At 46.3% G+C, this 27,011-nt stretch overlaps 1 protein-coding gene across 3 annotated transcripts in view; it reads left to right on the top strand.

Moving 5' to 3' along the window:
* Positions 1 to 26,120, top strand: part of MAP3K15 (mitogen-activated protein kinase kinase kinase 15) — a 161,936-nt gene extending 135,816 nt beyond the window's left edge. For 2 of the 3 annotated variants that reach the window (XM_025276772.3, XM_044937537.1), the window contains exons 17-29: positions 2,309 to 2,439; positions 2,636 to 2,741; positions 17,048 to 17,205; positions 18,109 to 18,292; positions 18,862 to 19,048; positions 19,468 to 19,642; positions 20,316 to 20,501; positions 21,108 to 21,213; positions 22,079 to 22,292; positions 23,316 to 23,428; positions 24,615 to 24,715; positions 24,794 to 24,870; positions 25,462 to 26,120. In XM_025276772.3, the coding sequence (XP_025132557.1) occupies positions 2,309 to 2,439; positions 2,636 to 2,741; positions 17,048 to 17,205; positions 18,109 to 18,292; positions 18,862 to 19,048; positions 19,468 to 19,642; positions 20,316 to 20,501; positions 21,108 to 21,213; positions 22,079 to 22,292; positions 23,316 to 23,428; positions 24,615 to 24,715; positions 24,794 to 24,870; positions 25,462 to 25,549 (1,826 nt within the window). In that variant the 3' untranslated portion in view covers positions 25,550 to 26,120. The remainder of the gene's footprint in view (positions 1 to 2,308; positions 2,440 to 2,635; positions 2,742 to 17,047; positions 17,206 to 18,108; positions 18,293 to 18,861; positions 19,049 to 19,467; positions 19,643 to 20,315; positions 20,502 to 21,107; positions 21,214 to 22,078; positions 22,293 to 23,315; positions 23,429 to 24,614; positions 24,716 to 24,793; positions 24,871 to 25,461) is intronic. The other variant, XM_025276771.3, reaches the window with a different exon arrangement.
* The last annotated feature ends 891 nt before the right edge of the window (positions 26,121 to 27,011 follow it).

Raw genomic sequence — 27,011 nt, 5'->3', positions numbered from 1 at the left:
CAACCCATAGTCATTAAGAGCCTGCCATTACATTAAAAGCCTAATTAACTTAATAGCCAGGCAGTTCAGTTCAGTCACACAGTCGTGTCTGACTCTTTGTGACCCCATAGACTGCAGCACGCCAGGCCTCCCTGTCTATCACCAACTCACGGAGTTTACTCAAACTCATGTCCATTGAGTTGGTGATGCCATACAGCCATCTCATCCTCTGCCATCCCCTTCTCTTCCTGCCTTCAATCTTTCCCAGCATCAGGGTCTTTTCAAATGAGTCAGTTCTTCACATCAGGTGACCAAAGTATTGGAATTTCAGCTTCAGCATCAGTCCTTCTAATGAATATTCAGGACTGATTTCCTTTAGGATGGACTGGTTGGATCTCCTTGCAGTCCAAGAGACTCTCAAGAGTCTTCTCTGACACTATAGTTCAAAAGCACCAATTCTTTGGCACTCAGCTTTCTTTATAGTTCAACTCTCACATCCATACATGATTATTGGAAAAACCATAGCTTTGACTAGATGGACCTTTGTTGGCAAAGTAATGTCTCTGCTTTTGAATAAGCTTTCTAGGTTGGTCATAACTTTTCTTCCAGGTAGCAAGCGTCTTTTAATTTCATGGCTGCAGTCACCATCTGCAGTGATTTTTGGAGCCCCCAAAAATAAAGTCTGTCAGTTTCCACTGTTTCCCCATCTATTTGCCATGAAGTGATGGGACCAGATGCCATCATCTTAGTTTTCTGAATGTTGAGCTTTAAGTCAACTTCTTCACTCTCCTCTTTCACTTTCATCAAGAGGCTCTTTAGTTCCTCTTCACTTTCTGCCATAAGGGTGGTGTGATCTGCATTCTGAGGTTATTGATATTTCTCCCGGCAATCTTGATTCCAGCTTGTGCTTTATCCAGCCCAGCGTTTCTCATGATGTACTCTGCATATAAGTTAAATAAGCAGGGTGACAATATACAGCCTTGACTTACTCCTTTCCCAATTTGGAACCAGTCTGTTGTTCTATGTCCAGTTCTAACTGTTGCTTCCTGACCTGCATACAGATTTCTCAAGAGGCAGATCAGGTGATCTGGTATTCCCATCTCTTGAAGAATTTTCCAGAGTTTGTTGTGATCCACACAGTCAAAGGCTTTGGCATAGTCAATAAAGCAGAAGTAAATGTTTTTCTGAAACTCTCTTGCTTTTTTGATGATCCAGCAGATGATGGCAATTTGATCTCTTGTTCCTCTGCCTTTTCTAAATCCAGCTTGAACATCAGAACAAGACCCAATTTTCCCCTCAGTCAGTCTCTCTCATCAGGAAGCTTCCATAAGCCTCATACCCTTCTCCATCAAAGGGCAGACAGACTGAAAACCACAATCACAGGAAACTAACCAATCTGATCACATGGGCCACAGCCTTGTCTAACTCAATGAAACTATGAGCCATGTTGTTTAGGGCCACCCAGGACGGACGGGTCATGGTGGAGAATTCTGACAAAACGTGGTCCACTGGAGAAGGGAATGGCAAACCACTTCAGTATTCTTGCCTTGAGAACCCCATGAACAGTATGAAAAGGCTAGATTTTGAGGGTTACATTTAAGATGAAGTACAGTCTCTTCTTCCCTCAAGCTGCTCATAGCCTAAGCAGAGAATCTGAATTGGTGTTCCAGGTATAAGATCTGAGGATGACCACAGAGTTGGAGATAGATGTGTACCCCTCTTCTGAAGATGGAGAAACTGAGGCATAGCACCCCACTGTGTAAGGGAGACTAGCTGATGCCGAGGGCCTGGGCAGTGAGCTCAGAAACACAGGGTCAGCAGGCGGTGAAGGGAGGTCTTCTTCTGGCCCCAAGGTTCAGTGTTTCATAGTGTAATAGGGGTGTAATATTAAGACAGTCCTGCCCCTGGGACCTGGCCTTGGGAGCTTCTCACATTGAGCACCGAGAACCCCAGCCTCCTGTGATCCCGATCCCAGTTTCCCTCAGGGGCCCTTCACTCTGCTCCTGTCCACCTCTGATTTCAGGGTGAGATGCTGCTGCAGGACCTACAGTATCCCCCAAGGTGGCCTGGCTGAGTTTCAAGGGTCACCAGGGGTTCCTTCCCACCCTTCACCTCTGGTCAGCCTCATGGGCCGGGTCTCATCCAGTCCCTTCTCTGCTTGCACATCTGGGAAACAGGCCATAAAGAGGGAAGAAAGACTGCATTTAGGCCAGATACAGTGATGTGGGTGCAAGTGCTTCCATCAGGTTAGAAACAGCACATTTTATTTCCCTGAACCTGTATACTTGAATTTTCATCACCCTAAGGAGCTTTCTGCTGTGTCTGCCAGGAAGCCTTTCAGCTCTTCTGCGATCAAAGTGGGGGCCAATGAAGGAGCCCACCATCAAATTCTACACCAAGCAGATCCTGGAAGGCCTCAAATACCTGCACGAAAACCAGATTGTGCACAGAGACATCAAGGTACTTGCTTGTCTGAGCCTCCGGGGTGTCGCTTTGCATCTCAGACCATGGGAGCTGCGGGCACTGTCAGAGGGGGTGGATTGAGCAAAATCTAGTCTTCCTAGAGATGCATGGCCCTTGGTTAAGACCCAAGTCAGTTTTACATGAGTTTGTTGAACTCTGTCTTTAAGCATTTGATGTTCTTCCTTTTCCAAAGGGTGATAACGTTCTGGTGAACACCTATAGTGGAGTGGTGAAGATCTCCGATTTTGGCACCTCGAAACGTCTTGCAGGAGTGAATCCGTGTACAGAGACTTTTGCTGGTAAGCAGAACAAAGCTTGCTAGGGGGTGGCCATCCTGGAGTCAGGCTGCTGGAGCCGCAGTCCTTTGGGAGTTACTCACCAAGCACCTGAGTGCAACTGGTAATTGAAGTGGACTGTGTATTGTCCCCAGCTTCAGAGGGTTTGAGCTCTGTCAGGATGACAAGCTCAGCCCGTTGCGTCAACCAGATTGCCTTACTTTCCTCTTTGTCTTCCAAGGTTGAATAAGTGTAGCACTCTGCTTGAGGTTTTCCAACAAAATGGCAGCATCTCTTTTAAGTTAATAGCACATTATTCAGAATCGTGAGTGATTCTGAGTAACAGTACCCTTCAGACAACTTACCAGGACATCTTACTGGTCCTTCATAAAACTGGCCTGTTAGTTTAGGGAATTCTGGCACCTCATGTATTGATATGATGATTTTTCCAAGGGCAGTTGATTCTTATGGGGAATATGGTATTCTTAGCAGATTTGAACACTTATGTTTTCTTTGCTGTGTCAGTGATAGAATCAATTATGTGTTGCAAGGAACTGGATTCAAAGAGTGGTGTAAACCTGTGAGCTAGCTTTCCATTTACTCGACCAGTGAATAGAACGATGCTCAAAAGCTGCCTATGGCTTTTTATTATTCCCACTTAAAAGCAAAACAGAAACTTTGATCCTTGGAAAGAAGTACTGATTTTGAATAAGAAAAGGTTTATGGTCCCCAAAGGTGTAATGAAAGGATCACAAAGCTCTTGTTTGATGGAATTATGAAAGCACTTACAATATTATCAGTTCAGTTCAGTCGCTCAGTCGTATCTGACTCTTTGCGACCCCATGGACTGCAGCACACCAGGCTTCCCTGTTCATCACTAACTCCCGGAGCTTGCTCAAACTCATGTCCATCGAGTTGGTGATGCCATCCAACCATCTCATCCTCTGTCAATATTATACAATATTAAAGCTCCAGTATAAGCTATGAAAGGCAGATGACTGTGTTCTAGCCCTATAACACCAAGCTGTAGAGTAGACAGACTTTGCCTTAGTTTGGGTGAATAATATCTCAGCTTCGACAGACTTTTCTTTAACAAGAGAGTTGTTGTGTATCAGCCACCGGACGCCCACAGTGGAGACTCATTCTCTATCTGAAGAGAACTTTTATGCATCAGAAGTGACTTCTCAGTTGTAACACCAGGGGAGGTACATGCACCTCAAAATGGGGAACTTTTGAAGACCCCACCAGAATCTCTCAAGAAGTGTATTGAATTTTCATTCAATTTTTTCTGATAATTATACTTAACATATGTATATATATATATGTATATTGACATGTATATATCAGTGAGTATATATGTATGCATGTGCGACTGGCATATTTTTTTTTACTAGTCTGATTGAAAATGAGTTTTTTTTTCCATTTCTTTGGAAGCCACCAGTTAGCTTGGTAATATATAGCAAGAGGGGCTCTGATAGGGCAAGAAATTATTTAAAGACTTGAAACCCCCAACTATTTATCTCATAATTACCATCCCTAAGGAGGAAAAAAAATTCATAAAGAAAACACATGTATAATTCATTATAGCATATCACATTTTCCCAAGTAATTGGCTTGAGGCAGGAATTTTGCATTGCAAAATAATGCAGGGGTGTTTGGGGGATAATAAAGAAGGGGTCTCATTTGGGGTAGGAAATTCCCCTGCATATAATTACTCTTTGCAAAACAGAGCGGTTCTGTAAAGGAATCTCGACGGCCTGGTGCCACAGTCCGATTGGGTACAGGGGGATGTGGCAAGGCATTTCTGCGCAAATGCCCAGAGGTTTTCAGAGCCTGGAAGGAGAGACAGAGGTTTCACACAACCTTAAGGCCTGAAATTCTCCCCTCAGGTGTTCTTCTGAAGGCTTTTTGCTGTAGCTGTAAACCAGCTATAACAGGAGGAAGGGCCATTATGACCAGGGTCAGCCCCCTTCACTTTTGGTTTTGCAACAGTTTTATCGAGGTTTAACTCACATAAATGTACCCATTAAAAGTGCACATTGTGATGGTTTCTGGTAAATTTTCCAAGTTGTGCGGCCATTGCTGCAAAGCAATTTTTGAGCATTGCCATCACCCTCAAAAAGGGGCCACCTTACAGTCAACCCCAGCCCACCACCGACCTATTCTGTCTTTGTTTATGTAGATTTTCCCACTCTGGAGATTTCTTATAAACAGAAAGATAGAATATGTGGTCCCTTGTACCCAGCTTCTTACGCTTCACAGAATCTTTTAGATGTTCACCTGTGCTGTAGCATGTATTGGTATTTCATTCCTTTTCTGGCTGAATAGCCTTCCATCGTATGGATAGACCGAATTTTGGTTTGGTTTGTTTTGATCTGTGGCTGCATTGGCTCTTCTTGCAGTGGGCTTTCTTTAGTCTTGGCATGCAGGCTTCTCTTGCTGCAGCACTCGGGCTATAAAGTGTGTGGGCTCAGTAGTTGCAGCATGTGGGATCTTAGTTCCCTGATCAGGGATCAAACCTACATTCCCTGCATTGGAACGTGGATTCTTCACCACTGGGACCACCCAGGAAGTCCCTAGACCACCTTTTGTTTATCCATCTACCAGTTAATGGCCATTAGATTGTTTCCCCTTTCTGGCTGTTATGAACAATACCGCTGTGAACATTCAGATAGAAACCTCTGGGTGGAGATGCAGTTTCATTCCTCTCTGCTGGATACCCAGGAGTGGAACTTAGGACAGAAAATCTCTCCTGATCTCTGGCTGTGAACAGACTTGGTTCAAAATCTGGCTCAACCACTTGCTAGCTCTGTGAGCTTGGACATGTTACTTAACCTCTCTGTGTCTCAAGTTTCTTCATAAGTAAAACAGAGATGCTCATAATACTTACCTCACAGAGTTTTTATGTGGATTAAATTTATTGATATTGGAATGAAGCACTTTAACCACTACCCGGCTCATAGCAAGTGAGGCTGAAGTCTGCATTAATGAAATAATTGCTCATTTACACTTAGAGCTGGCAGGAGCCTTTGAGAGAATCAGGTTTATGTGCATAACTAACGTATTGAACCTGTTGGACTCAAAAGAGGTAATTTTAATTTTTGTCTCCCATGGTCCCTTATATCCCGGTCCTTTCCTGTGACTTTTCCAGCCACCCTTAGCTAACAGAAAGAAAGGCCTAATGACACTTGGAGAAGCAAATGCAGTCCGAATCCATTCACTGGAAGGGTTCTGGCTGACACCCAGGCACGTCTTGTTTAGTTGTGCTTTGCTTGGCTGCACTTCACAGATACTGCATTTGTTTGTTTGTTTTTAACAAATTGAAGGTTTGTGGCAACTGCATCCTTAGATGACGGTGAGCATCTTTTAGTGATAGAGGATTATTTAACTAAAGTCCATACATTGTTTTGTTAGATATGATGCTTTGTTGTTGCTGTTTAGTCGCTCAGTCACGTCTGACTCTTTGAGACCTCATGGATCATAGCCCGCCAGGCTTCTCTGTCCATGGAATTCTCCAGGCAAGAATACCGCAGTGGGTTGTCATTTCCCTCTCCAGGGGATCTTCCCGACCTACGGATCAAGCCTGCATCTCCTGCATTGGCAGGCGGGTTTATCTATCGCTGAGCCATCAGGGAAACCCCTGATATAATGCAACTGCACATTTAATCCACTGTAGTATAGTGTGAGCATAACTTTTCCATGTGCTCGGAAGGCAAAAAGCTCCTGTGACTCACTGTATTGAGATACTCACTTGATTGTGGTAGTCTGGATTCGAACCCGCAGGATCTCAGAGTCTGCCTGTGCTCATCGCACGCTGGTCCCCGTGCAAAGGGTGGACTCCTCGCCCCTGTCCCTGCTGGTCCGTGGCAGGGCTGCAGGGGTCAGGGTGTCAGCCTTGACTCCCTCCCTCACCTCCTTTCCTTCTCAGCGGCTGTGGGCAGGAGAAAGGGACAGGGAACGTTTTCACTTGATGGGCACTGTTCTAAGTGGCCTCCTGTGCTCTGGGCCTGGCTGATGGTTGCTGCTAGCTCTTTGCTGCTGGCTCCCTCTAAATATAACTCCAGAGTCCTCAGCAGGGGCCTGTCCTTCAGCTGACTGTCCCCTGTCCCCTCACCCTGGTCTGTTACGTGCACCATATAACTACCTCTCCGTCTTTTTCTACTGAGGGAAGCAGGCCCTGAAAGGCTGTCTTTGAGCAGGATTCCCTTTAAAAAGACCCTCAAGCGATATGTCTACAATGAGTTCTACATCTGGTGTCCAGGATTTATGTGCCTTTTACCTGCTGTTAAGAGGGTGTGGTGATCTCCCCCAACCATATGGTCCCTGCTCTACTGCTGTCAGCTGCTTTTGCTCCCATGGGAACCAGTCCTCTGTGTGGTGTCTTTGCTGGAGACACGTACGTACGGGGCTCTGAGCGGGCCCCATGAGGAGCCCTCACAGGATCGGCGTGTGGAGGATGTGGCGGCCTATCCCTTGGGCAGGACAACTGGGTAACCCTGGAAAGGGTTGTACTGGAAACTGGAAAGCTGCACCTTACTTCTCTTTTCGCTACTTCATTAAATTTTGAAACTTTGGGCTCTAACACTGTCCGGGGGCCTCTAGAAGATGCTGACATGTGTGGCCTCCTTTCAGGTGCACTCGTCTTGAGTGGATGTTGAGTTGCTTGAGTCGCCATGGCCCCACACCCTTCTGGGGACAGCCCTTCCTCACTCATGTAATGGGACAGTGTAGACCTCCCAGCACCACTCTCTCCAAAGAAGTCACTTTCACCCCCATCCCCACCCCAAGAAGGTTTCTGTGAGTCCCCTGTCACCTTCTTTTGCACCTGTGTAGGTACCTGAAGGATCATAGGAAACCCCCTAAGTGAGCCAGATGTAAGGTGAGCAAAATTCCCAGGATTGCTCCATTCATTTGCCACACCATGGCATCTTCACTTGGTTTTCTCCACAAAAGCCAGCCTGTGGTACAGCTCATGTACACCCACAACATGCATGCTGTCTGAAGATGGTCCCTTGACTCTTAGTTATGTGGATCCATCTCTGTGTCACTGCTGGCTGTGACTGGGTGGTTCCCTATGAACACAGTAATAAGTAAAACAGAGCACCCAGGTTTCTATTACTGCCCTAGGTCTTCGAGTTATATGAGAAGAAGTCACATTATGGCTTTGAAAACTCTTGCATCAGCTGCTCTGAATCAGGCAGCTTTCTCTTCAGTTGTGCTTCTCCTGGATCCATTACTTTGATCAGCAGTGTCATGGTGTGTAGCTCTACATTTGAAGACCAAAGACCTGGGCTCTAGCTTGAATGATTTCCCTAGCTTCTCTGAGCCTCAGTTTCCTCATATATAAAATGAGAATAACAGTACCTCATACCTCTTCTGAGCGTCCTTAATGGAGTTGTGAGAGTCAGATGTCCAATGCTATGTGGGGATGCTTTGTAGCATGCTTTGTAGCTTGCCATTGAGTGCTAACTAGAAGTCAGATGTTGTGGCCAGAGCCTCCAAGATGGCCTCTAGTCATCCTTTTCTCCTGGTATTCACAGCCTATTATTCCCCTCCCCTTGATCGCTGCCTGGACTTAGTGACTTGCTTCTAATGAATAGATTAGAGTGGTGGTGTGTGATCTGGAGGCTAGGTCAGAAAAGGCAGTGTGGCATTTCTCTTGCTTTCTGTTGGATTATACACTCTGGGGGAGGCCATATTTTAAGCCACCCTATGGAGGATCCCAGGTGGTGAGAAACCAAAGTCTCTTCCCAACCGTTACTTGAGCTTGGAAGTAGATCTCGAGCTCCGGTCTAGCCTTCGGATGACTGTAGCTCCAGCCAAAACTTTGGCTGCAGCCTAATGAATGACCCTGGGCCAGATCTACCCAGCCCAGTTGTTCCTAGATTCAAATCCTTAGAAACTGTGTGATATCATAACTGTTGTTTTAAACTGCTAACCTTTAGGGTAATTTATTCTTTTTTCCTAGCAGGCGATATGTGTTTTGGTTTTTTTTTTTTTTTTGGAGTATAATTGATTTACAATATTGTGTTAGTTTCAAGTATACAGCAAAGTGAATCAGTTTCACATAACATATATCCACTCTTTTCTTTAGATTCTTCTCCCATATAGACTATTAAAGAGTAATGAGTAGAGTTCCCTGTGCTGTACAGAAGGTCCTTATTAGTTATTTATTTTGTATATCAGTTCAGTTCAGTTGCTCAGTCGTGTCCGACTCTTTGCAACCCCATGAATCGCAGCACACCAGGCCTCCCTGTCTATCACCAAGTCCCGGAGTTCACTAAGACTCATGTCCATCGAGTCAGTGATACCATCCAGCCATCTCATCCTCTGTGGTCCCCTTCTCCTCCTGCCCCCAATCCCTCCCAGCATCAGGGTCTGCTGGGCTGGAAGAAGCACAAGTTGGAATCAAGATTGCCGGGAGAAATATCAGTAACCTCAGATATGCAGATGATACCTCCTTATGGCAGAAAGTGAAGAGGAACTAAAAAGCCTCTTAATGAAAGTGAAAGTGGAGAGTGAAAAAGTTGGCTTAAAGCTCAACATTCAGAAAATGAAGATCATGGCATCTGGTCCCATCACTTCATGGGAAATAGATGGGGAAACAGTGGAAACAGTGGCTGACTTTATTTTCTTGGGCTCCAAAATCACTGCAGATGGTGATTGCAGCCATGAAATTAAAAGACGCTTACTCCTTGGAAGGAAAGTTATCACCAACCTAGATAGCATATTCAAAAGCAGAGACATTACTTTGCCAACAAAGGTCCATCTAGTCAAGGCTATGGTTTTTCCAGTGGTCATGTATGGATGTGAGAGTTGGACTATGAAGAAAGCTGAGCACTGAAGAATTGATGCTTTGGAACTGTGGTGTTGGAGAAGACTCTTGAGAGTCCCTTGGACTGCAAGGAGATCCAACCAGTCCATTCTGAAGGAGATCAGCCCTGGGATTTCTTTGGAAGGAATGATGCTAAAGCTGAAACTCCAGTACTTTGGCCACCTAATGCAAAGAGTTGACTCATTGGAAAAGACCCTGATTTTGTATATAGTACAGTGGAAGTGAGAAATAGATTTAAGGGCCTATATCTGATAGATAGAGTGCCTGATGACTATGGACTGAGGTTTGTGACATTGTACAGGAGACAGGAATCAAGACCATCCCCATGGAAAAGAAATGCAAAAAAGCAAAGTGGCTGTCTGGCGAGGCCTTATAAATAGCTGTGAAAAGAAGAGAAGTGAAAAGCAGAGGAGAAAAAGAAAGATATAAGCATCTGAATGCAGAGTTCCAAAGAATAGCAAGAAGAGATAAGAAAGCCTTCCTCAGTGATCAATGCAAAGAAATAGAGGAAAACAACAGAATGGGAAAGACTAGAGACCTCTTCAAGAAAATTAGAGATTCCAAGGGAACATTTCATGCAAAGATGGGCTTGATAAAGGACAGAAATGGTATGGACCTAACAGAAGCAGAAGATATTAATAAGAGGTGGCAAGAATACACAGAAGAACTGTACAAAAAAGATCTTCACAACCCCAATAATCACGATGGTGTGATCACTCATCTAGAGCCAGACATCCTGGAATGTGAAGTCAAGTGGGCCTTAGAAAGCATCACTACGCACAAAGCTAGTGGAAGTGATGGAATTCCAGTTGAGCTATTTCAAATCCTGAAAGATGATGCTGTGAAAGTGCTGCACTCAATATGCCAGCAAATTTGGAAAACTCAGCAGTGGCCACAGGACTGGAAAAGGTCAGTTTTCATTCCAATCCCAAAGAAAGGCAATGCCAAAGAATGCTCAAACTACTGCACAATTGCACTCATCTCACATGCTAGTAAAGTAATGCTCAAAATTCTCCAAGCCAGGCTTCCGCAATACGTGAACCGTGAACTTCCTGATGTTTAAGCTGGTTTTAGAAGAGGCAGAAGAACCAGAGATCAAGTTGCCAACATCCGCTGGATCATGGAAAAAGCAAGAGAGTTCCAGAAAAACATCTATTTCTGCTTTATTGACTATGCCAAAGCCTTTGACTGTGTGGATCACAATAAACTGTGGAAAATTCTGAAAGAGATGGGAATACCAGACCACCTGACCTGCCTCTTGAGAAATCTGTATGCAGGTCAGGAAGCAACAGTTAGAACTGGACATGGAACAACAGACTGGTTCCAAATAGGAAAAGGAGTTCGTCAAGGCTGTATATTATCACCCTGCTTATTTAACTTATATGCAGAGTACATCATGAGAAATGCTGGACTGGAAGAAACACAAGCTGGAATCAAGATTGCTGGGAGAAATATCAATCACCTCAGATATGCAGATGACACCACCCTTATGGCAGAAAGTGAAGAGGAGCTCAAAAGCCTCTTGAGGAAAGTGAAAGTGGAGAGTGAAAAAGTTGGCTTAAAGTTCAACATTCAGAAAATGAAGATCATGGCATCTGGTCCCATCACTTCATGGGAAAAAGATGGGGAAACAGTGGAAACAGTGTCAGACTTTATTTTTTTGGGCTCCAAAATCACTGCAGATGATGACTGCAGCCATGAAATTAAAAGACGCTTACTCCTTGGAAGGAAAGTTATCACCAACCTAGATAGCATATTCAAAAGCAGAGACATTACTTTGCCAACAAAGGTCCGTCTAGTCAAGGCTATGGTTTTTCCAGTGGTCATGTATGGATGTGAGAGTTGGACTGTGAAGAAGGCTGAGCACCGAAGAATTGATGCTTTGGAACTGTGGTGTTGGAGAAGACTCTTGAGAGTCCCTTGGACTGCAAGGAGATCCAACCAGTCCATTCTGAAGGAGATCAGCCCTGGGATTTCTTTGGAGGGAATGATGCTAAAGCTGAAACTCCAGTACTTTGGCCACCTCATGCGAAGAGTTGACTCATTGCAAAAGACTCTGATGCTGGGAGGGATTGGGGGCAGGAGGAGACGGGGACGACAGAGGATGAGATGGCTGGATGGCATCACTGACTCGATGGACGTGAGTCTGAGTGAACTCCGGGAGTTGGTGATGGACAGGGAGGCCTGGCGTGCTGCGATTCATGGGGTCGCAGAGAGTCGGACACGACTGAGTGACTGAACTGAACTGAACTGAATGTATATATGTCAATCCCAATCTCCAAATTTATCCCTCCCCCCCTTCCCTCTGGTAATCATAAGTTTGTTTTCTACTTTTGTTTTGTAAATAAGTTCATTTGCACCTCTTTTTTAAATTCCACATGTAAGTGATATCATATGATACTTGTCTTTCTCTGACTTACTTCACTCAGTATGACAGTCTCTGGGTCCATCCATGTTGCTGCAAATGGCATTATTTCATTCTTTCTATGGCTGAGTAATATTCCACTGTGTGTATGTAGCACATCTGCTTTATCCATTCCTCTGTTGATGGACATATAGGTTGCTTCCATGTCCTGACTATTGTTAATAGCTCTGCAATGAACATTGGGGTGCATATATCTTTTTGAATTATGGTTGTCTTTGGGTATATGCCCTGGAATGGGATTGCTGGATCATATGGTAGTTCTGTGTTTAGTTTTTAAGGAACCTCCATACTGTTCTCCATAGTGACTGCACCCATTTACATTCCCAAAAAAGTGTGGGAGGGTTCCGTTTTCTCCACATCCTCTCCAGCATTTATTGTTTGTAGACTTTTTGATTATTGTCCTTCTGCCTGGCGTAAGATGATACCTTGTGGTAGTTTTGATTTGCATTTCTCTGATAATTAGTGAAGTTGAGCATCTTTTCATGTGCCTTTTGACCATCCACATGACTTCTTTGGTGAAATGTCTGTTTGAATCTTCTGTCCATTTTTTATAGGATTTTTTTTTTTAATTGAGCTGTATGACTGTTTGCATATTTTGGAGATTAATCCTTTGCCAGTTGCTTTGTTTGCAAATATTTTCTCCCGTTCTGAGGGTTGTCTTTTTGTTTATGGTTTCCTTTGCTGTGCAAAAGTTTTTGAGTGCAATTTGTTTGTTTTTATTTTCAGTACTCTAGGAGGTGAATCAAGAATGATTTTGCTACAATTTATGTTAAAGCATCTTCTGGCTGTTTTCCTCTAAGAGTTTTATAGTGTCCAGCCTTACATTTATGTCTGTAATCCATTTTGAGTTTTTTTGTGTGTGTACATGGTGTTAGGGAGTATTCTAATTTCATTCTTTTACACATAGCTGTCCAGTTTTCCTAGCACCACTTATTGAAGAGGCTGTCTTTTCTCCATTGTATATTCTTGCATCCTTTGTCAAAGATAAGGTGACCATAGGTGCATGGGTTTATCTCTGGGCTTTCTATCTTGTTCCATTGGTCTATATTTCTGTTTTTGTGCCAGTACCCTACTGGCTCTATTACTGTAGCTTTGTACTATACTTGAAGGCAGGCAGTCTGATTTCTCCAGCTCTGTTTTCCTTTGGGGTAGTTTAGTATATAGCAATAAATAACTGATACGGATGTCATTGTGAAGTCCCTGCCTTTAGAAACAGTGATGTTTACTATGGTTCCATATAATGAAAATCTCTGAATTTAGCATGAAGCAGACTAATCCTCCAATTGTGAAACCATTATACTAAGGACAGTTGTTTAGTTGAGGTCAATAAGCCATTGAAATTTGGTTTAGTACTATTTTCTACTGCTTCATAAGTTTCTAAGTTTATTCTCTTGGTCTTTTAAGAATTAACTTTTAGCGATTGTGTTAGTCAGGACCCAGGCAGGAAAATTGAAATCACCACAGTTATTTTTGGGCTTCCCAAGTGGCGCTGGTGGTAAAGACTGTGCCTGCCCATACAAGAGATCCAAGTTCGATCCCTGTGTTGGGACTGGAGAAGGGAACAGCTACCCACTCCAGTATTCTTGCCTGGAGAATCCCATGGACAGAGGAGCCTGGCAGGATACAGTCTATGGGGTCGCAAAGAGTTGGACACGACGGCACAGATGTGCACATGCAGTTATTTTTACAGAGAGAATTTAGTTGAAAGAACTGTTTACTGATAATCAGAAAGCAGCCTCCATCCCTGGGGCTTGAGGGAACAGAGAGGAGAGGAGAATTCAAAGCTTTCCATCAGGGGTGCTAACTGGGCTGTAGCACATAACTCGGAAGGGATGAGATGAGGCTGGTTCTGAAAGTATGGAGGGACAAAAAAATCTGGTAATGAGCCAACCACTGCTACTGCAACCAGCTGAGGGTCCAGAGGGAAACTTGCTAACCTCTCCTTCCTGTCACTTGTGCACAGGCGCACTGTCTCCTCCACACCCGCCCAAGCGGCCGGGGAGCAGCAGGCAGAGCAGAAGTGTGGTTTGCACAGTCCCAGACCCAGTGTAGCAGAGCTGAGAGATGACAGCTTGATACAGCACAGTGGCACGGTTCTCCTAAGTTAATGAATTACTGGTTAGTTAGAAGGCACATCGCCTGTGGAGGCCTCGCCCTGTGTTGTTCGCTAGAGTAGGAGCTTGTAGGGGATGTTGTGTCACTGGCGGTTCCCTTCCTGGGCTGAGGTTTCCTAACACTGCAGCCACTGCTACAAGCCTCCATCTTGCCCAACCCTGCTGCCAGCTGAACACTTCCCCACCAGGCTTTCGGCTCAGGAGACCAAAGCCATCATTTTTGCCCTGCTAATCTCTTGCACTCATTGATACAGCCCAATTTATGTTTAACTTTAAATTAGGAAGAATCAAATAAAATCTAAAAAAAATTCTTTTAATTTACATTTATTTCTTCAGTCTCAGCAGCCACATTTCAAGAGCTCAACAGTCATATGTGGCTAGTGGCAACCATCTTGAACTGCACAGAATAGACCATTTCCATTATTGCAGAACATCCTATTGGTCAGAGCTGTCCTAGAGCCTTTGCTTACAGGAAAGAAAAATGCTGATAAGACATTGGATGTTCAAGAGGAAGATGTAGGTGGCATCTCCAAACTTACTTTAACCAATGAGCCCTTTGTTTTCATTGGTCAAGACTCAGGAAACCTATTTTGGTTGTGTGACTTTTTTTTTAATTGGAGGATAATTGTTTTACAATGTTGTCTTAGTTTCTGCTGTGCAACGTGAATCAGCTCTGTGTATACATATACCCCCTCCCTCTCGGACCTCCCTCCCAGCTCCATCCCACCCCTCTAGGTCATCACAGAGCACCAGGCTGAACCCCCTGTATACCAGCTTCCCACTAGCTGTCTGTTTTACACATGGTAGTTTATATATGTCAGTTCTAATCTTGCAGCTGATCCCACCCTCCCTTTCCCACCCTGTGTCCATATGTGCTTTCTCTACATCTACATCTCTATTCCTGCCCTGCAAATAGGTTCATCTGTACCATTTTTTCTAGATTCCATCATAGTTAGTGTTAATCACTTAATCGTGTCCGACTCTTTGTGACCCCATGGACTGTAGCCCACCAGGCTCCTCTCTCCATGAAATTCTCCAGGCAAGAATACTGGAGTGGCCTGCCATTCCTTTCTCCAGGGGATCTTCCCAATCCAGGAATCGAACCCAGGTCTCCTGCATTGCAAGCAGATTCTTTACCATCTGAGCCACTAGGGAAGCCACATACATGTGTTAATATATGATATTTGTTGTTCTCTGTCTGGCTTACTCAGTATGATCATCTGTAGGTGCATCCATGTTGCCGCAAATTATATTATTTCATTCTTTTTATTGGCTGAGTAATATTCCATTGCATAGATGTACCACATCTTCTTATCCATTCCTCTGTTGATGGACATCTGGGTTACTTCCATGTCCTGGCTATTGTAAATAGTGGTGCAGTGAGCATTGGGGTGTACATGTATCGTTTTGCATTATGGTTTTCTCAGGGTATATGCCAGGAGTGGGATTGTTGGGTCATATGGTTGTGATCCTGAGGCAGGCACTGGAATTTCTTGGTGCGTTAATGTTCTCGATTCACCCTTTGGCCAATATCACCTTCAAATTGGCTGTTTATTATAAGTGTCTTTGCCAGCACACAGCATCTGCTGCTGCTTCCACATTCCCCTCTCTTCTCCTCAGGATTAGTTTCAAGGAAAAGCAAAGATTTTACTCTTAGAGCCCTTGATTGACCTCACTGCCCCATATCTTCAACAAGCCCTCCTCCTCCCTGATCACCGCTTTCCCTGTGGTAGCTTCTGGTGGCTCGTGATCCACAGGAGAAAGTCCAAAGCCAGCAGTTTCAGAGTACACACAGCGCACAATATGGGCTGCACTCAGGCGGCTGCCGCCTTCATTCTTCCTGCCCTCTCCCCCCGGCCTGTGTCAGACAGAGCTCCTGGGTTCGCTGTGTGCTTCCCACCCATGCATGGGCTTTGGCTCAAGCCCTTCCCCGTGCCTGAAAGTCCTCCTGCTTTGGCCACTTGGCCAAGCCTCATGGCAGGAATCTACTTCACTGGCAGCCGCAGCCAGCACCTGTTTGGATCGGCCACTGTGTTCCTGGCCAGGTCATACTTTCCCCACCTACTGCCAGCCAGTGACCAAGCACACTGGAGGTACTAGAACCGATGTGGCGCTCTTCCAGTGGGCACCTTTGGGTCAGGGCCTCCTGGGCAGCCTGGCTAAGCTGTCTCAGAGCTCTTCTGCCATCAGAGACTGCCCCCCACCTTTTATCCTTCACTCACCTTCTCCCAGGAAGTCTCTTGTATGTCTGAGTCTGACTTGGTATTTATTCTCAGACACCCAAATTGACACAGCTAGAGCTTCCCTTGACTCGAACCAGGCAGAATCAGGCACTTTTCCCTGTGTTCTCAGTGCCTTCTGTGTATACTTGTTAATATCTGTGTGTGCTTAGTCATGTCCGACTCTTTGCAACCCCATGGACTGTAGCCCACCAGGCTCCTCTGTGCATGGAATTTTCCAGCAAGAATACTGGAGTGGGTTGCCATTTCCTCCTCCTGGGGATTTTCCTGACCCAGAGCTCGAACTGTGTCTCCTGCATTGCAGGCAGATTCTTTACCACTGTGCCCCCTGGGAAGCACTGACTATATCTTCCATCACACTGCTGCCCTGCTCAGCACACCATCATCATGCCTGTCTCCTCCTCTAGACAGGTCAGGCCCTGTGGGTCTCACATTCCGATCCCTCTGTCTGTGCAGTGCTCTCAGATGTGTTGACTGAATTGGATCAGGCCCGTTTATCCTTCAAAGGGCTTGAGCGATCCTCTCTCAATGTGACTAGTGTTAAAGGCACTCTGCATGTCTCTAGTCCAAGAAAAGATGCAGCAACATTTATGTGTGAGATCAGACTTCATCTGTCATTAACAGGAGAGCGAAGCTCACACACTTGTTTACTAATGGTACACTTCGTTTTTGAACAACACGGTGCCCACCATCTTTGTTGTATTTTTTCCCAATAGGCACGCTGCAGTACATGGCACCTGAGATTATCGATCAAGGCCCTCGTGGGTATGGTGCCCCAGCTGATATCTGGTCCCTGGGCTGCACCATCATTGAGATGGCCACCAGCAAGCCTCCATTCCATGAGCTCGGTGAGCCACAGGCAGTGATGTTCAAGGTAAGACATGCTGGGTGATTCAGGTTGCTGGTGTTGGAGAGAGAATTCAAATCAAAAACCTCCTCCCAATGCAGAAATCTCTCCACAAAGGTGGACAAGAAAGAAAACAGGTTTTTTTCTTTTCTCTCTCTCTCCTCTCTCTGCCTTCTGCCAGTATCTTACTATCCCAACTAGGAATCAAACCCATGACCCCTGCATTGGGAACCAAAGTCCAAACCACTACACCACCTAGCAACTCCCAAACCCTTAGCTTCTCTTCCCTCCTTACTGTGAGAAATTACTATCAGTTTACAGAGGTATAATATATAACCTACCAGCGAATGTTGGTAATCTCTGGTTCATCTGCCTTTTCTTAACCCAGCTTGAACATCTGGAAGTTCTTGGTTTGCATAATGCTGAAGCCTAGCATGCAAGATTTTAAGCATGACCTTACTAGCATGGGAGACGAGTGCAATTGCCCAATGCTTAGAACATTCTTTGGTACTACCTTTCTTGGGATGAGGATTGACCTTTATATATACCCTTACTTAGGGTTTTCTTAGGGTTTAACTTATCAGAAATTTAAATTTAAATTTAAATTCTTAAATGTTTGTGAAAGGTGTGAGGTACTCATCTAAATGTATCTGTTTCCATATGGAGAGCACATTTATTGAAAAGTTCATCATTTCGCCTGCTGAACTACTGTTCTCTATGTATCATATAAGATGATTACATTTCTACCTCAGCATATTAATAAGGGTCATATATGACAGACCTACAGCGAACATCATACTCAGTGGCATTCCAGAGGCTGGTTGGCGCAGCCGTTGCTGGAATCCGGCGTCAGCCCTCCGGGATGGCAGACACTGGGGTTGTGTGGCTCTTGTGTGCACCTGCGTGTGCCTCACTGTGCCTTCAATGCAGGTGGGGATGTTTAAGATCCACCCAGAGATTCCAGAAACCCTCTCAGCTGAAGCCAGAGCCTGCCTTTTATCCTGTTTTGAGCCTGACCCCCACAAACGCGTCACCGCCGCAGGCCTGCTCCAAGAGGGCTTCTTCAGGCAGGTGCACAAGGTCAAGAAGAACCGGATTGCTTTCAAGCCGGCAGGTGAGGTCTCCCTGGACAGAGTAGTGGGGACGCAGTAGGGGTGGGGTTGTCCAAACCCAGGAAATGACTGTCCCTCGGTGTACTGCGAGAGTCACAGGGAGCCCCGTAGGCAACAGTGAGGTACCATCTCCTCCATTCAGCCTGGCTTTCAGGGCTCTGGCTGGGAGGAAGGAGAGAGGCACCCTGGCTGGGGTTCTGTCTTCCCCAAGTGCAAGGCCTGGGGCTTCATGTTTGGAACCTGGCCTCTCACCCTGTGCTGCTCCCGACCTTGGTTAAAGGCTGTCTGTTCTGGGCCAGTAAGTCCTGCTGGGCACTGACAGAAGAGTGGCCTTGCTGTGGATGGGGTTGGAGGCAGCTCAGCCTCTTGCACCTGGAGAACCACTGGCTGTTAGAAATGCAGAGTCTTGGGTCCATCCCGGATCTGCAGAAGCAGAGCCTCCGTCTTCCCAGGACCCCTGGGTGATCACTGGCGCCCCCAGTTACAGCCGTACAGGCTTAGGCCTCCTGGTGGGTCGCCTGGCCCGAGGAGCTGCCCGCGCTCACCCTGCCCTCCCGGCTGCCCCCGACAGAGGGTCCCCGGGGCGCTGTGCTGACCCTGCCCCCGTCCGGAGAGCTGCCGGGCAGCAGCAGCAGCGAGCATGGCTCCGTCTCCCCAGACTCCGACGCCCAGCCCGACCCGTTCTTTGAGAAGTCCCGGCCCGACCCATTCTTCGAGAAGTCCCGGCTGCCGGTGCAGCGGCTCAGCCACCTGCTCAGGTACGGCTGCCCCGCAGCCCTTGGGCACAGAGTGCGTCCGGTGTAAACCAGTCTTCCTGTCTGCATGATCAGTAGGGTGACTGGGCGGCCACTGAAATTGCGAGCGAGGTGGGCGATGTGGTCGCTCACTGTCCCTTCCCCTCTTCCTCCTCTCCCCACCGTTTCCTCCTCCTCCCCATCCCTCCTTATCCTCACCCCGTTACCCCTCCTTCCCCCTTCCTTCTTCCCCTTCTTCCCCCCTGTCCCCGAAAACCCTGATGGTCTGGGGATTAGAAAAAACGCTAGTCTCACCTCCTGCAATTTCATCTTCCTGAGGGTGGGGATGTGGAGGATCATCTCTCAGCCCCTCCCCCACGGTGCCCCCGCACAGAGACCCCGCCCCTGGGAAGCGGAGGACTGTCACGTGCGTTTGTCCGCAGTGTTCCTGATGAGAGTTCGGCCTTGGAGGACCGAAGCGCAGCCTCGTCCCCTGAAGACAGGGACCCGGGCCTTTTCCTGCTGCGAAAGGACAGTGAGCGCCGTGCCATCCTTTACAAAATCCTCTGGGAGGAGCAGAATCAGGTGGCTTCCAACCTGCAGGAGTGCGTGGCCCAGGTACAGGCTGGGCGTGGGGGCTGCAATCCCACCCCCTCCGCCCAAGGCAGGGTCCCAGGAGAGGTCCAAATGGGCCTGCCACCCCCGAACATTTGCAGTTACAATAATCACCATAAGTATTTCCCAACGTCCTCTTTTCCAACAAAAGAGAATACAAAAAAGACTGAAACCTGAATTTGCCAAATACTGCGGTGAAACCAGGCCCTGATGGGGCCGCGCTGCCCCCTGGTGGAAAACAGGCCACATGGCAGCACAAAGGCCAGTTAACCCCCAGCTGCAGTTAGCCTCTGCTGCCTCTGAGGAAGAAAGGCTGTGGATGGAAATGTGACTTTTAACTCATTTTGGATGGGGTGAAGTCCTTTTACTAAGAGGCCACTGCCCTCTATGAACTGTGCCTTCTGACAAGGCCCATTGGTGGTGGGGGGTGGTTGACAAGGGGTCAAACAGGATGGCAGCCCATTCCTCCAGAGAGGGGAGGGGGCCTCGTAAGCCTCTAACAGGAAGGATATGGAGGAAGTTCTAGGACCAGAGACGCTATCTCAGCCGGGGGTTCCCACTTCCATAAGCTAGTGGACAGTGTGGTTCATCTAGGTGCCCACAGTACTTCTTGGATGCCCCCTGCTCCCGATTTACTCAATGACTTGATTTTTTTGGTTGGGGGCTTGGTGATCAGAGTTCAGAAGAGTTGCATCTCTCAGTCGGCCACATCAAGCAAATCATTGCAATCCTGAGAGACTTCATCCGCTGCCCGGAGCACAGGGTGATGGCATCCACAATATCAAAGCTCAAGGTGGATCTGGACTTTGACAGCTCATCCATCAATCAGATTCACCTGGTACTGTTTGGATTTCAGGATGCTGTAAGTGTCCCATTTGGCCCTAAAGAACATGACAGAAGGTAGGACACCCCCAAAGTGGCTCATAGCTGAGACCATGAGTTCAATTACCATCTTCTCCCATAGTATCCATCTCTTCTCACCTGATTACACCTGAATCCCGAGTGCCAGCAGTTCTCTAAACACTGGTGTACATGAGACTGAGACGATTGCATTTGGCCACAAAGAGCAGAGTGTAGGATTTGGGGATGAGCAGCATCTGCCAGCTGAGTAGGTGTGTGGTTTAAGCTTATGTGTCTGCGCAAACAGGTGTGAGCTGCTCCAGACCCAAGACCATGTCTGGCTTAGCTTTGTGTCTCAAGACCCCACCACAGAGCCTGAAGTTTCACGGGTGCTCCACAAACATTAATTGAATAAACAAAGAGGCCTATGCAGTAGCTCCAATCGCTGTACCTGTCCTCTCGACCCCAGTGTGACTTGGGGTCAGCTTAGAGGACTCAGAAGAAACGTAAATCCAGGGCAGCATGGTTAACATTTTTATCTCAGAGTAGAAGCACATTTGAATTGGTAAGAACTCCTATTTCTGAAAAAAATACAGTGGACCAGAAATCTGGATTTTTGTGATTACAGGTAAATAAAATCTTGAGGAACCACTTAATTAGGCCCCACTGGATGTTTGCAATGGACAACATCATCCGACGAGCAGTGCAGGCTGCGGTCACCATCCTCATCCCAGGTAAGGGTCCTCTTTTTGGTCACAGTAAATTAGGCTATGGTGGGTATGGAAAAGGTTAGCCAGGTTCTCTGTGCTCACCAGTTGTTACTCTCCCTTTCCCATCTGGGCTATATACGTCCTTGCAATTAAGGAAAATGATGTCACAGACCCCTTTGGGGTCAGTATTTTGTGATTCTGAGCACACCTTCTGGTGCTGTTTACATGCACCTCCCCCCCTCAGCATAACTAAGGAGCACGCCCGCAGACTAACGATACACACAGCGCACTGAGCCTCAGGACCACCTCCTAGCTGGCTGAGGATTTAAATGGCTGTCTTCTCTCTCATCATGTGGTAGCTACACAAATCTCTGGCTTTCATAGGCTCTAGTTTTCAAATAGACCAGCTTAGTACCCAAGTTGATCCTTCTTCTGTGATGCCTCCTAGGAAAGGGGGCTCGGAGGCACTTCTGTTGACACTGCCGCTTCCTCTCTTTGCTCCCTCCCTGTCATCCTCTGCCTGCACTCAGCCCAGGCTCCACTTGTGGGAGTGGCTTGTTAAACCCCAGGACTTCATTACTCCCCTCTCCAAGCAGGGAACTGCAGAAAACACACAGGCCTGGGTGGAAGGCTGCTTGTCCCTTTTTACAACTGCCTTTGCCTAACTAACTTAATGTCTTGAAGCTTGTTTCCTTATCTGTAAAGCGGTGTGGGGACCATCTTTTCAGGTAGAGGTAATAGTCTCCTCTCCCTTTATTAAGGTCAGCAGTCTCCTGGTGGAGCATAGCGTTGGCGGGGCGCCCCCCTGCCTGGTTTGCTGGCCTGGGACATAAGCTACACCAAGCATATGGCCTTGCTGAACCGTGCTCCTTTTCTTCCATGATTTCAGAGCTCCAAGCCCACTTTGAGCCCACCTCAGAGACCGAAGGCATGGAAAAGGACACAGATGAGATGGAAGAGGACTATCCCCCCGCAGACCTGCCTGCAAGCAAGGCACAGGTGGCACATGGATGGAGCGAGCCAGCTTCAGCAGCTGCCCAGGAGGCCCCACCCCAGCAGCACCTGAGCTTTCAGCTGAGCAAGCTGAGGCAGGAGACCAGCAGGTAGGCGGGGGTGGGACAGAGTTGTTGAGTGCTTCACCCAGGTCTCAGAAAGTCATCTTCATTGCCCAAGGAACTGGGCAAGGGGTATTCTCAGCTTCAACTGGGGACCTAGAAGGATGCCTTTCTTTAAAGCCAGAGTGTTCCTGGCTACAATAGGGTGTCCCTATTTCAGAAGCAAAGTTGTATACACCCCCGTATAGGGATCTCTGAAGTTTAACTGTAGACAAATCTGTTTTTTTTTGTTTTGAAAAATGTGGAAGTTGACAGTATACATAGCACTTCTTTTAAAATGGTTTTTCCAGTAAGGTTAATCATCACCTGATTCATCAAACGTTACATATGGATTCAAAGGTGATTGATGTCCAGGGTCAGTGGGCACTGTATCTTCCCCCCTCAGGAGAATTAGTAATGAGATAGCCAGCCTGACTGGGGACAGCTGACAAGAACACAGCCGCTTCACGCCTGCCCTGTAGCACAGAGACGCCTCAGCTGCTGTTAAGCTCAGCAGGGAGGCACCTGCTGCCCTGAGTGAGGGAAGCAGGTCTGTCCTGAGGAGTGCTGGTGAGACCAGAGCCCAAGGCATTTTAGTGCCATCCCGGGTAAGTGTTGGCCATAGTGTCCCTCCTACCTTCCGAGCAGCATCTTTCCTGCACCACCCCCAACTGTCCAAGGCAGCAAGGCTTCTATCTTGATGTAGTCTCCAGTGAGGAAGGAATAGCTTCACCATGTTTTCGCAACTTGACCTGACTTAGGAAGACAAGCGGGCTGAGTTCTCCTGATCACCATCAGGTTATCTTTTGGTTTATGATACATTTTGATACAGAAGATACCCACACACTGAGCAGGGCTGGTCTTTGTTTACAAGGGGAGGAAACACAAGGCAGGTGCCCATGTGCAGGCTGAAATCTGATCCTAGACTGACCTGGGATTGTGCCATTTTTTAAAACTTCTGTTCAACAAATGTTTGAGTTGAGCTGAATGGTGTTAGGCTCTCTGAGTGATGTTTTGTTTTGTTCTAACAAGACTTTTGGAACACCTGGTTCAAAAAGAGATAGAGTACCAGAATCTTCTACGGCACATCCTAGAACAGAAAACTCAAGAATTATACTACCTTCGGTTACAATTCACCTCCAATGGTGAGTGATTTTCCACTTGCTGGGACTTGTGTGTGTGTGAGACCATTTAAAATCTGGCTAGACTACTAGTCAGCCTTGACGCAGCTGAGGTTATTCTCAGCTCAAACCAGTAAGTACTCCAGTAGATTCCAGAATACTCATCAGTAATAAAAAAGGAACTACCACTACGTTCAAAAGCAGATGAATTGCAAAGAAGCCTACATGTTACAATTCCATAAATGTTGAACATTTATACGATACTCTGTTAAAGCAAAACTATAGGGACAGAAAAGAAATCAGAATGGGTGGGGGAGGACTGATTATAGAAGGCCCCAAGAACTTTTGGGCTGATAGAGAAATTTCTCTATCTTGACTGTAGTGGTGGTTCCTTATCTGTGCTTAGCAAAGTTCTCAGCACTGCATACCTAAAAAGGGTGGTTTACTGACTAAAGTATACCTCAACCAGCCTTAAGCAATTGGTGCCACTTACACAAGGGCTCTTGGACTGCAAGGAGATGCAACCAGTCCATTCTGAAGGAGGTCAGCCCTGGGATTTCTTTGGAGGGAATGCTGCTAAAGCTGAAACTCCAGTACTTTGGCCACCTCATGCGAAGAGTTGACTCATTGCAAAAGACTCTGAAGCTGGGAGGGATTGGGGGCAGGAGGAGAAGGGGACGACAGAGGATGAGATGGCTGGATGGTGTCACTGACCCGATGGACGTGAGTCTCAGTGAACTCCGGGAGTTGGTGATGGACAGGGAGGCCTGGCGTGCTGTGATTCATGGGGTCACAAGGAGTCAGACACGACTGAGCAACTGAACTGAACACAAGGGCTCCAGCTGCCTCTTGGAGGAATGTGGGGTGGATAAGCTGTGAAGCGAAACTCAGTATTGAAACCTATCTCCTCATTTGAATTCCAGTGTACTTAAGGGAAATGATTCCTTAGAAAAGGCATTTTAAAGATGGTAAAACACATTTAAAGTGGTAGATAATGTACCAAACTCCAAACTAACTATTTATGTATGACACCTTTAATCTCTATAAAGTGATGCCAAGGACTGTGGACTCTTATGTAGTGTGTAGCTGATCCATTTCCTTTTCACAGCACAATTACATTCTGGAATAGTTTATTTCATCCATCTTGCTACTCAAAGACTTTTACTGTTACACATCAGTATACAACATAACACATTTCTAATCATTACAGAGAACTCAGTATCCCCTCCTGGGTCTCAGGAGCAGCAAACAGATAAAGAGCTTGTCGATTGGTTGCAACTGCAAGGAGCGGATACGAGAACAATTGAAAAGGTAAGCTGAGAACCAAACCATTCCTAGGCTGTTATTACAAAGCTGCTTAGCTCTTGATGTATGTGATCTTTGTTTCAGATTCTTGAAGAGGGTTACACACTGTCTGATATTCTTAATGATATCACTAAGGAAGACCTAAGGTACCTTAGACTACGGTAAGAATAGCCTCAAAACATTTTGTGTAACAGAAAATGGCTTTTTGGGTGTGGTTAGGCTTGTACATAAAAGCAGTAGAAAAGAAAGTGCTGGTAGCTTTCCCCCTTTCCCTTAGTCAGGAAACAAAAACTATCCAACCGCACTCCAAACTCTGGAGTTTCCAAGGGTGAAGCTGGGGAAAAGCTGAGAGGGAGCAGAAGCTAAAGGCCCAGTAAGCAAAGTCAACAGACTGCCAGGCTGGGAGTGGAATGAGCAAAGACAGGAGCTGACAGCAGGTCACCCTCAAACCCTTTTGTTCTCCACTTTAATAGCCTACTTTGCACAGATGCCCTGGCGCTCCTGTACATACCTCTAAGACCACATCCCACTCGTGCTAGGGTAGAAATTTCACCTCCATATGTGAAGGGAACATATCCCTATTTTAGTTTTTAAGTTAGGGACTGCATTTTTAAGACTAGCCAGCAAAACAAGTTTAGAAGTACATACTAGAGCTTTTGCCATAGGGCTCCTAAAGAAGTATTGTGTGGTATTGCTTTGAAGTCATCTTTCCTTACGACTCACTCTAAAGAAGACTTCTGTTTGTTTCGTAGCGGTGGTCTTCTCTGCAGGCTCTGGACTGCAGTCTCCCAGTACAGAAGACGGGCTCAGGGGGCGCCAGCAACCCAAGATGAGGCTTAATAATCAGCCACGCGGGGAATAGAGGGAGCCCAGAGCTGACATCTTTGTTAAAGCTTCTGTTACATACACACCAATCCTGCTGTGATTCCACAAGGAAAACACCACTGTTCATTGAACAAATTTAAGAACTTGAAGTTCTAAAGAATTATGGAAAAAATGTTAATATTTCTCAACATGTTTTAAAGGTGAGGAGAACTGTATGTATTTTGAGAACTGTGATTGTAAAACTTGGTCTTGACATCCCAAAGTATTATGGGATTCTTTAACTTCAAACATTTGCTGAAAAGGTGGAACAATAGGTGTTTAACAAAAAGGCTTGGAATCACTGTTTCAGTTATACATTCCATACATTAACTGGAATTGCACTTAAAATTAGAAAAAAATCGATAAGACTATGCCTTGTATTTAATAATGTTTGATATGAATGTAAATAGACAACTGTTAAGAAAATAGCTTCATATTTATATTGGATGTATAAACGGAGAAAACTAACTTATTTGGCCTTTGAAATTAAGTAGAATTGTCCTTCCACCCCTGCCAAGTTATAATAAATTGTGTTTTATTAACGAGACATGATGGTTCAGTGTGAACAGGCTTCAGCACCAACGTGCACACTAACAGGGGCGTGTGTGCACATTAGGGTACACTAGGTAAACTGTTAATTAAAAGACGCTTACTCCTTGGAAGGAAAGTTATGTCCAACCTAGACAGCATATTCAAAAGCAGAGACGTTACTTTGCCAACAAAGGTCCATCTAGTCAAGGCTATGGTTTTTCCAGTAGTCATGTGTGGATGTGGGACTTTTGGACTGTGAAGAAAGCTGAGGACCAAAGAATTGATGCTTTTGAACAGTGGTGTTGGAGAAGCCTCTTGAGAGTCCCTTGGACTGCAAGGAGATCCAACCAGTCCATTCTAAAGGAGATCAGTCCTGGGTGTTCTTTGGAAGGAATGATGCTAAAGCTGAAACTCCAGTACTTTGGCCACCTCATGCGAAGAGTCGACTCATTGGAAAAGACTCTGATGCTGGGAGGGATTGGGGGCAGGAGGAGAAGGGGACGACAGAGGATGAGATGGCTGGATGGCATCACCGACTCGGTGGACATGGGTTTCGGTGAACTCCGGGAGTTGGTGATGGACAGGGAGGCCTGGAGTGCTGCAATTCATGGGGTCGTGAAGAGTCAGATACAACTGAGCAACTGAACTGAACTGAGGTAAGCTATTGGGCACTGCGAGGGACAGGACACTGATCCCCCCACAAGGTGGCGGCAGAGTTGGACAGGCATACAAGGAATTGTTTTTCCTTTTAGTAAAGTTGAAAGTTGCTCACTCGTGTCCAACTCTTTCTTTGCAACCCCATGGACTATACAGTCCATGGAATCCTCCAGGGGATCTTCCCAAACCAGGGATTGAACCCAGGTCTCCTGCATTGCAGGCGGATTCTTTACCAGCTGAGCTGCAAGGG

The sequence above is a fragment of the Bubalus bubalis genome, chromosome X (assembly GCF_019923935.1).
Source record: "Bubalus bubalis isolate 160015118507 breed Murrah chromosome X, NDDB_SH_1, whole genome shotgun sequence".
NCBI classification, from domain to species: domain Eukaryota; kingdom Metazoa; phylum Chordata; class Mammalia; order Artiodactyla; family Bovidae; genus Bubalus; species Bubalus bubalis.
Note: the sequence above shows the minus strand (reverse complement) of the source record. Positions and strands in the feature narration are given on the sequence as shown.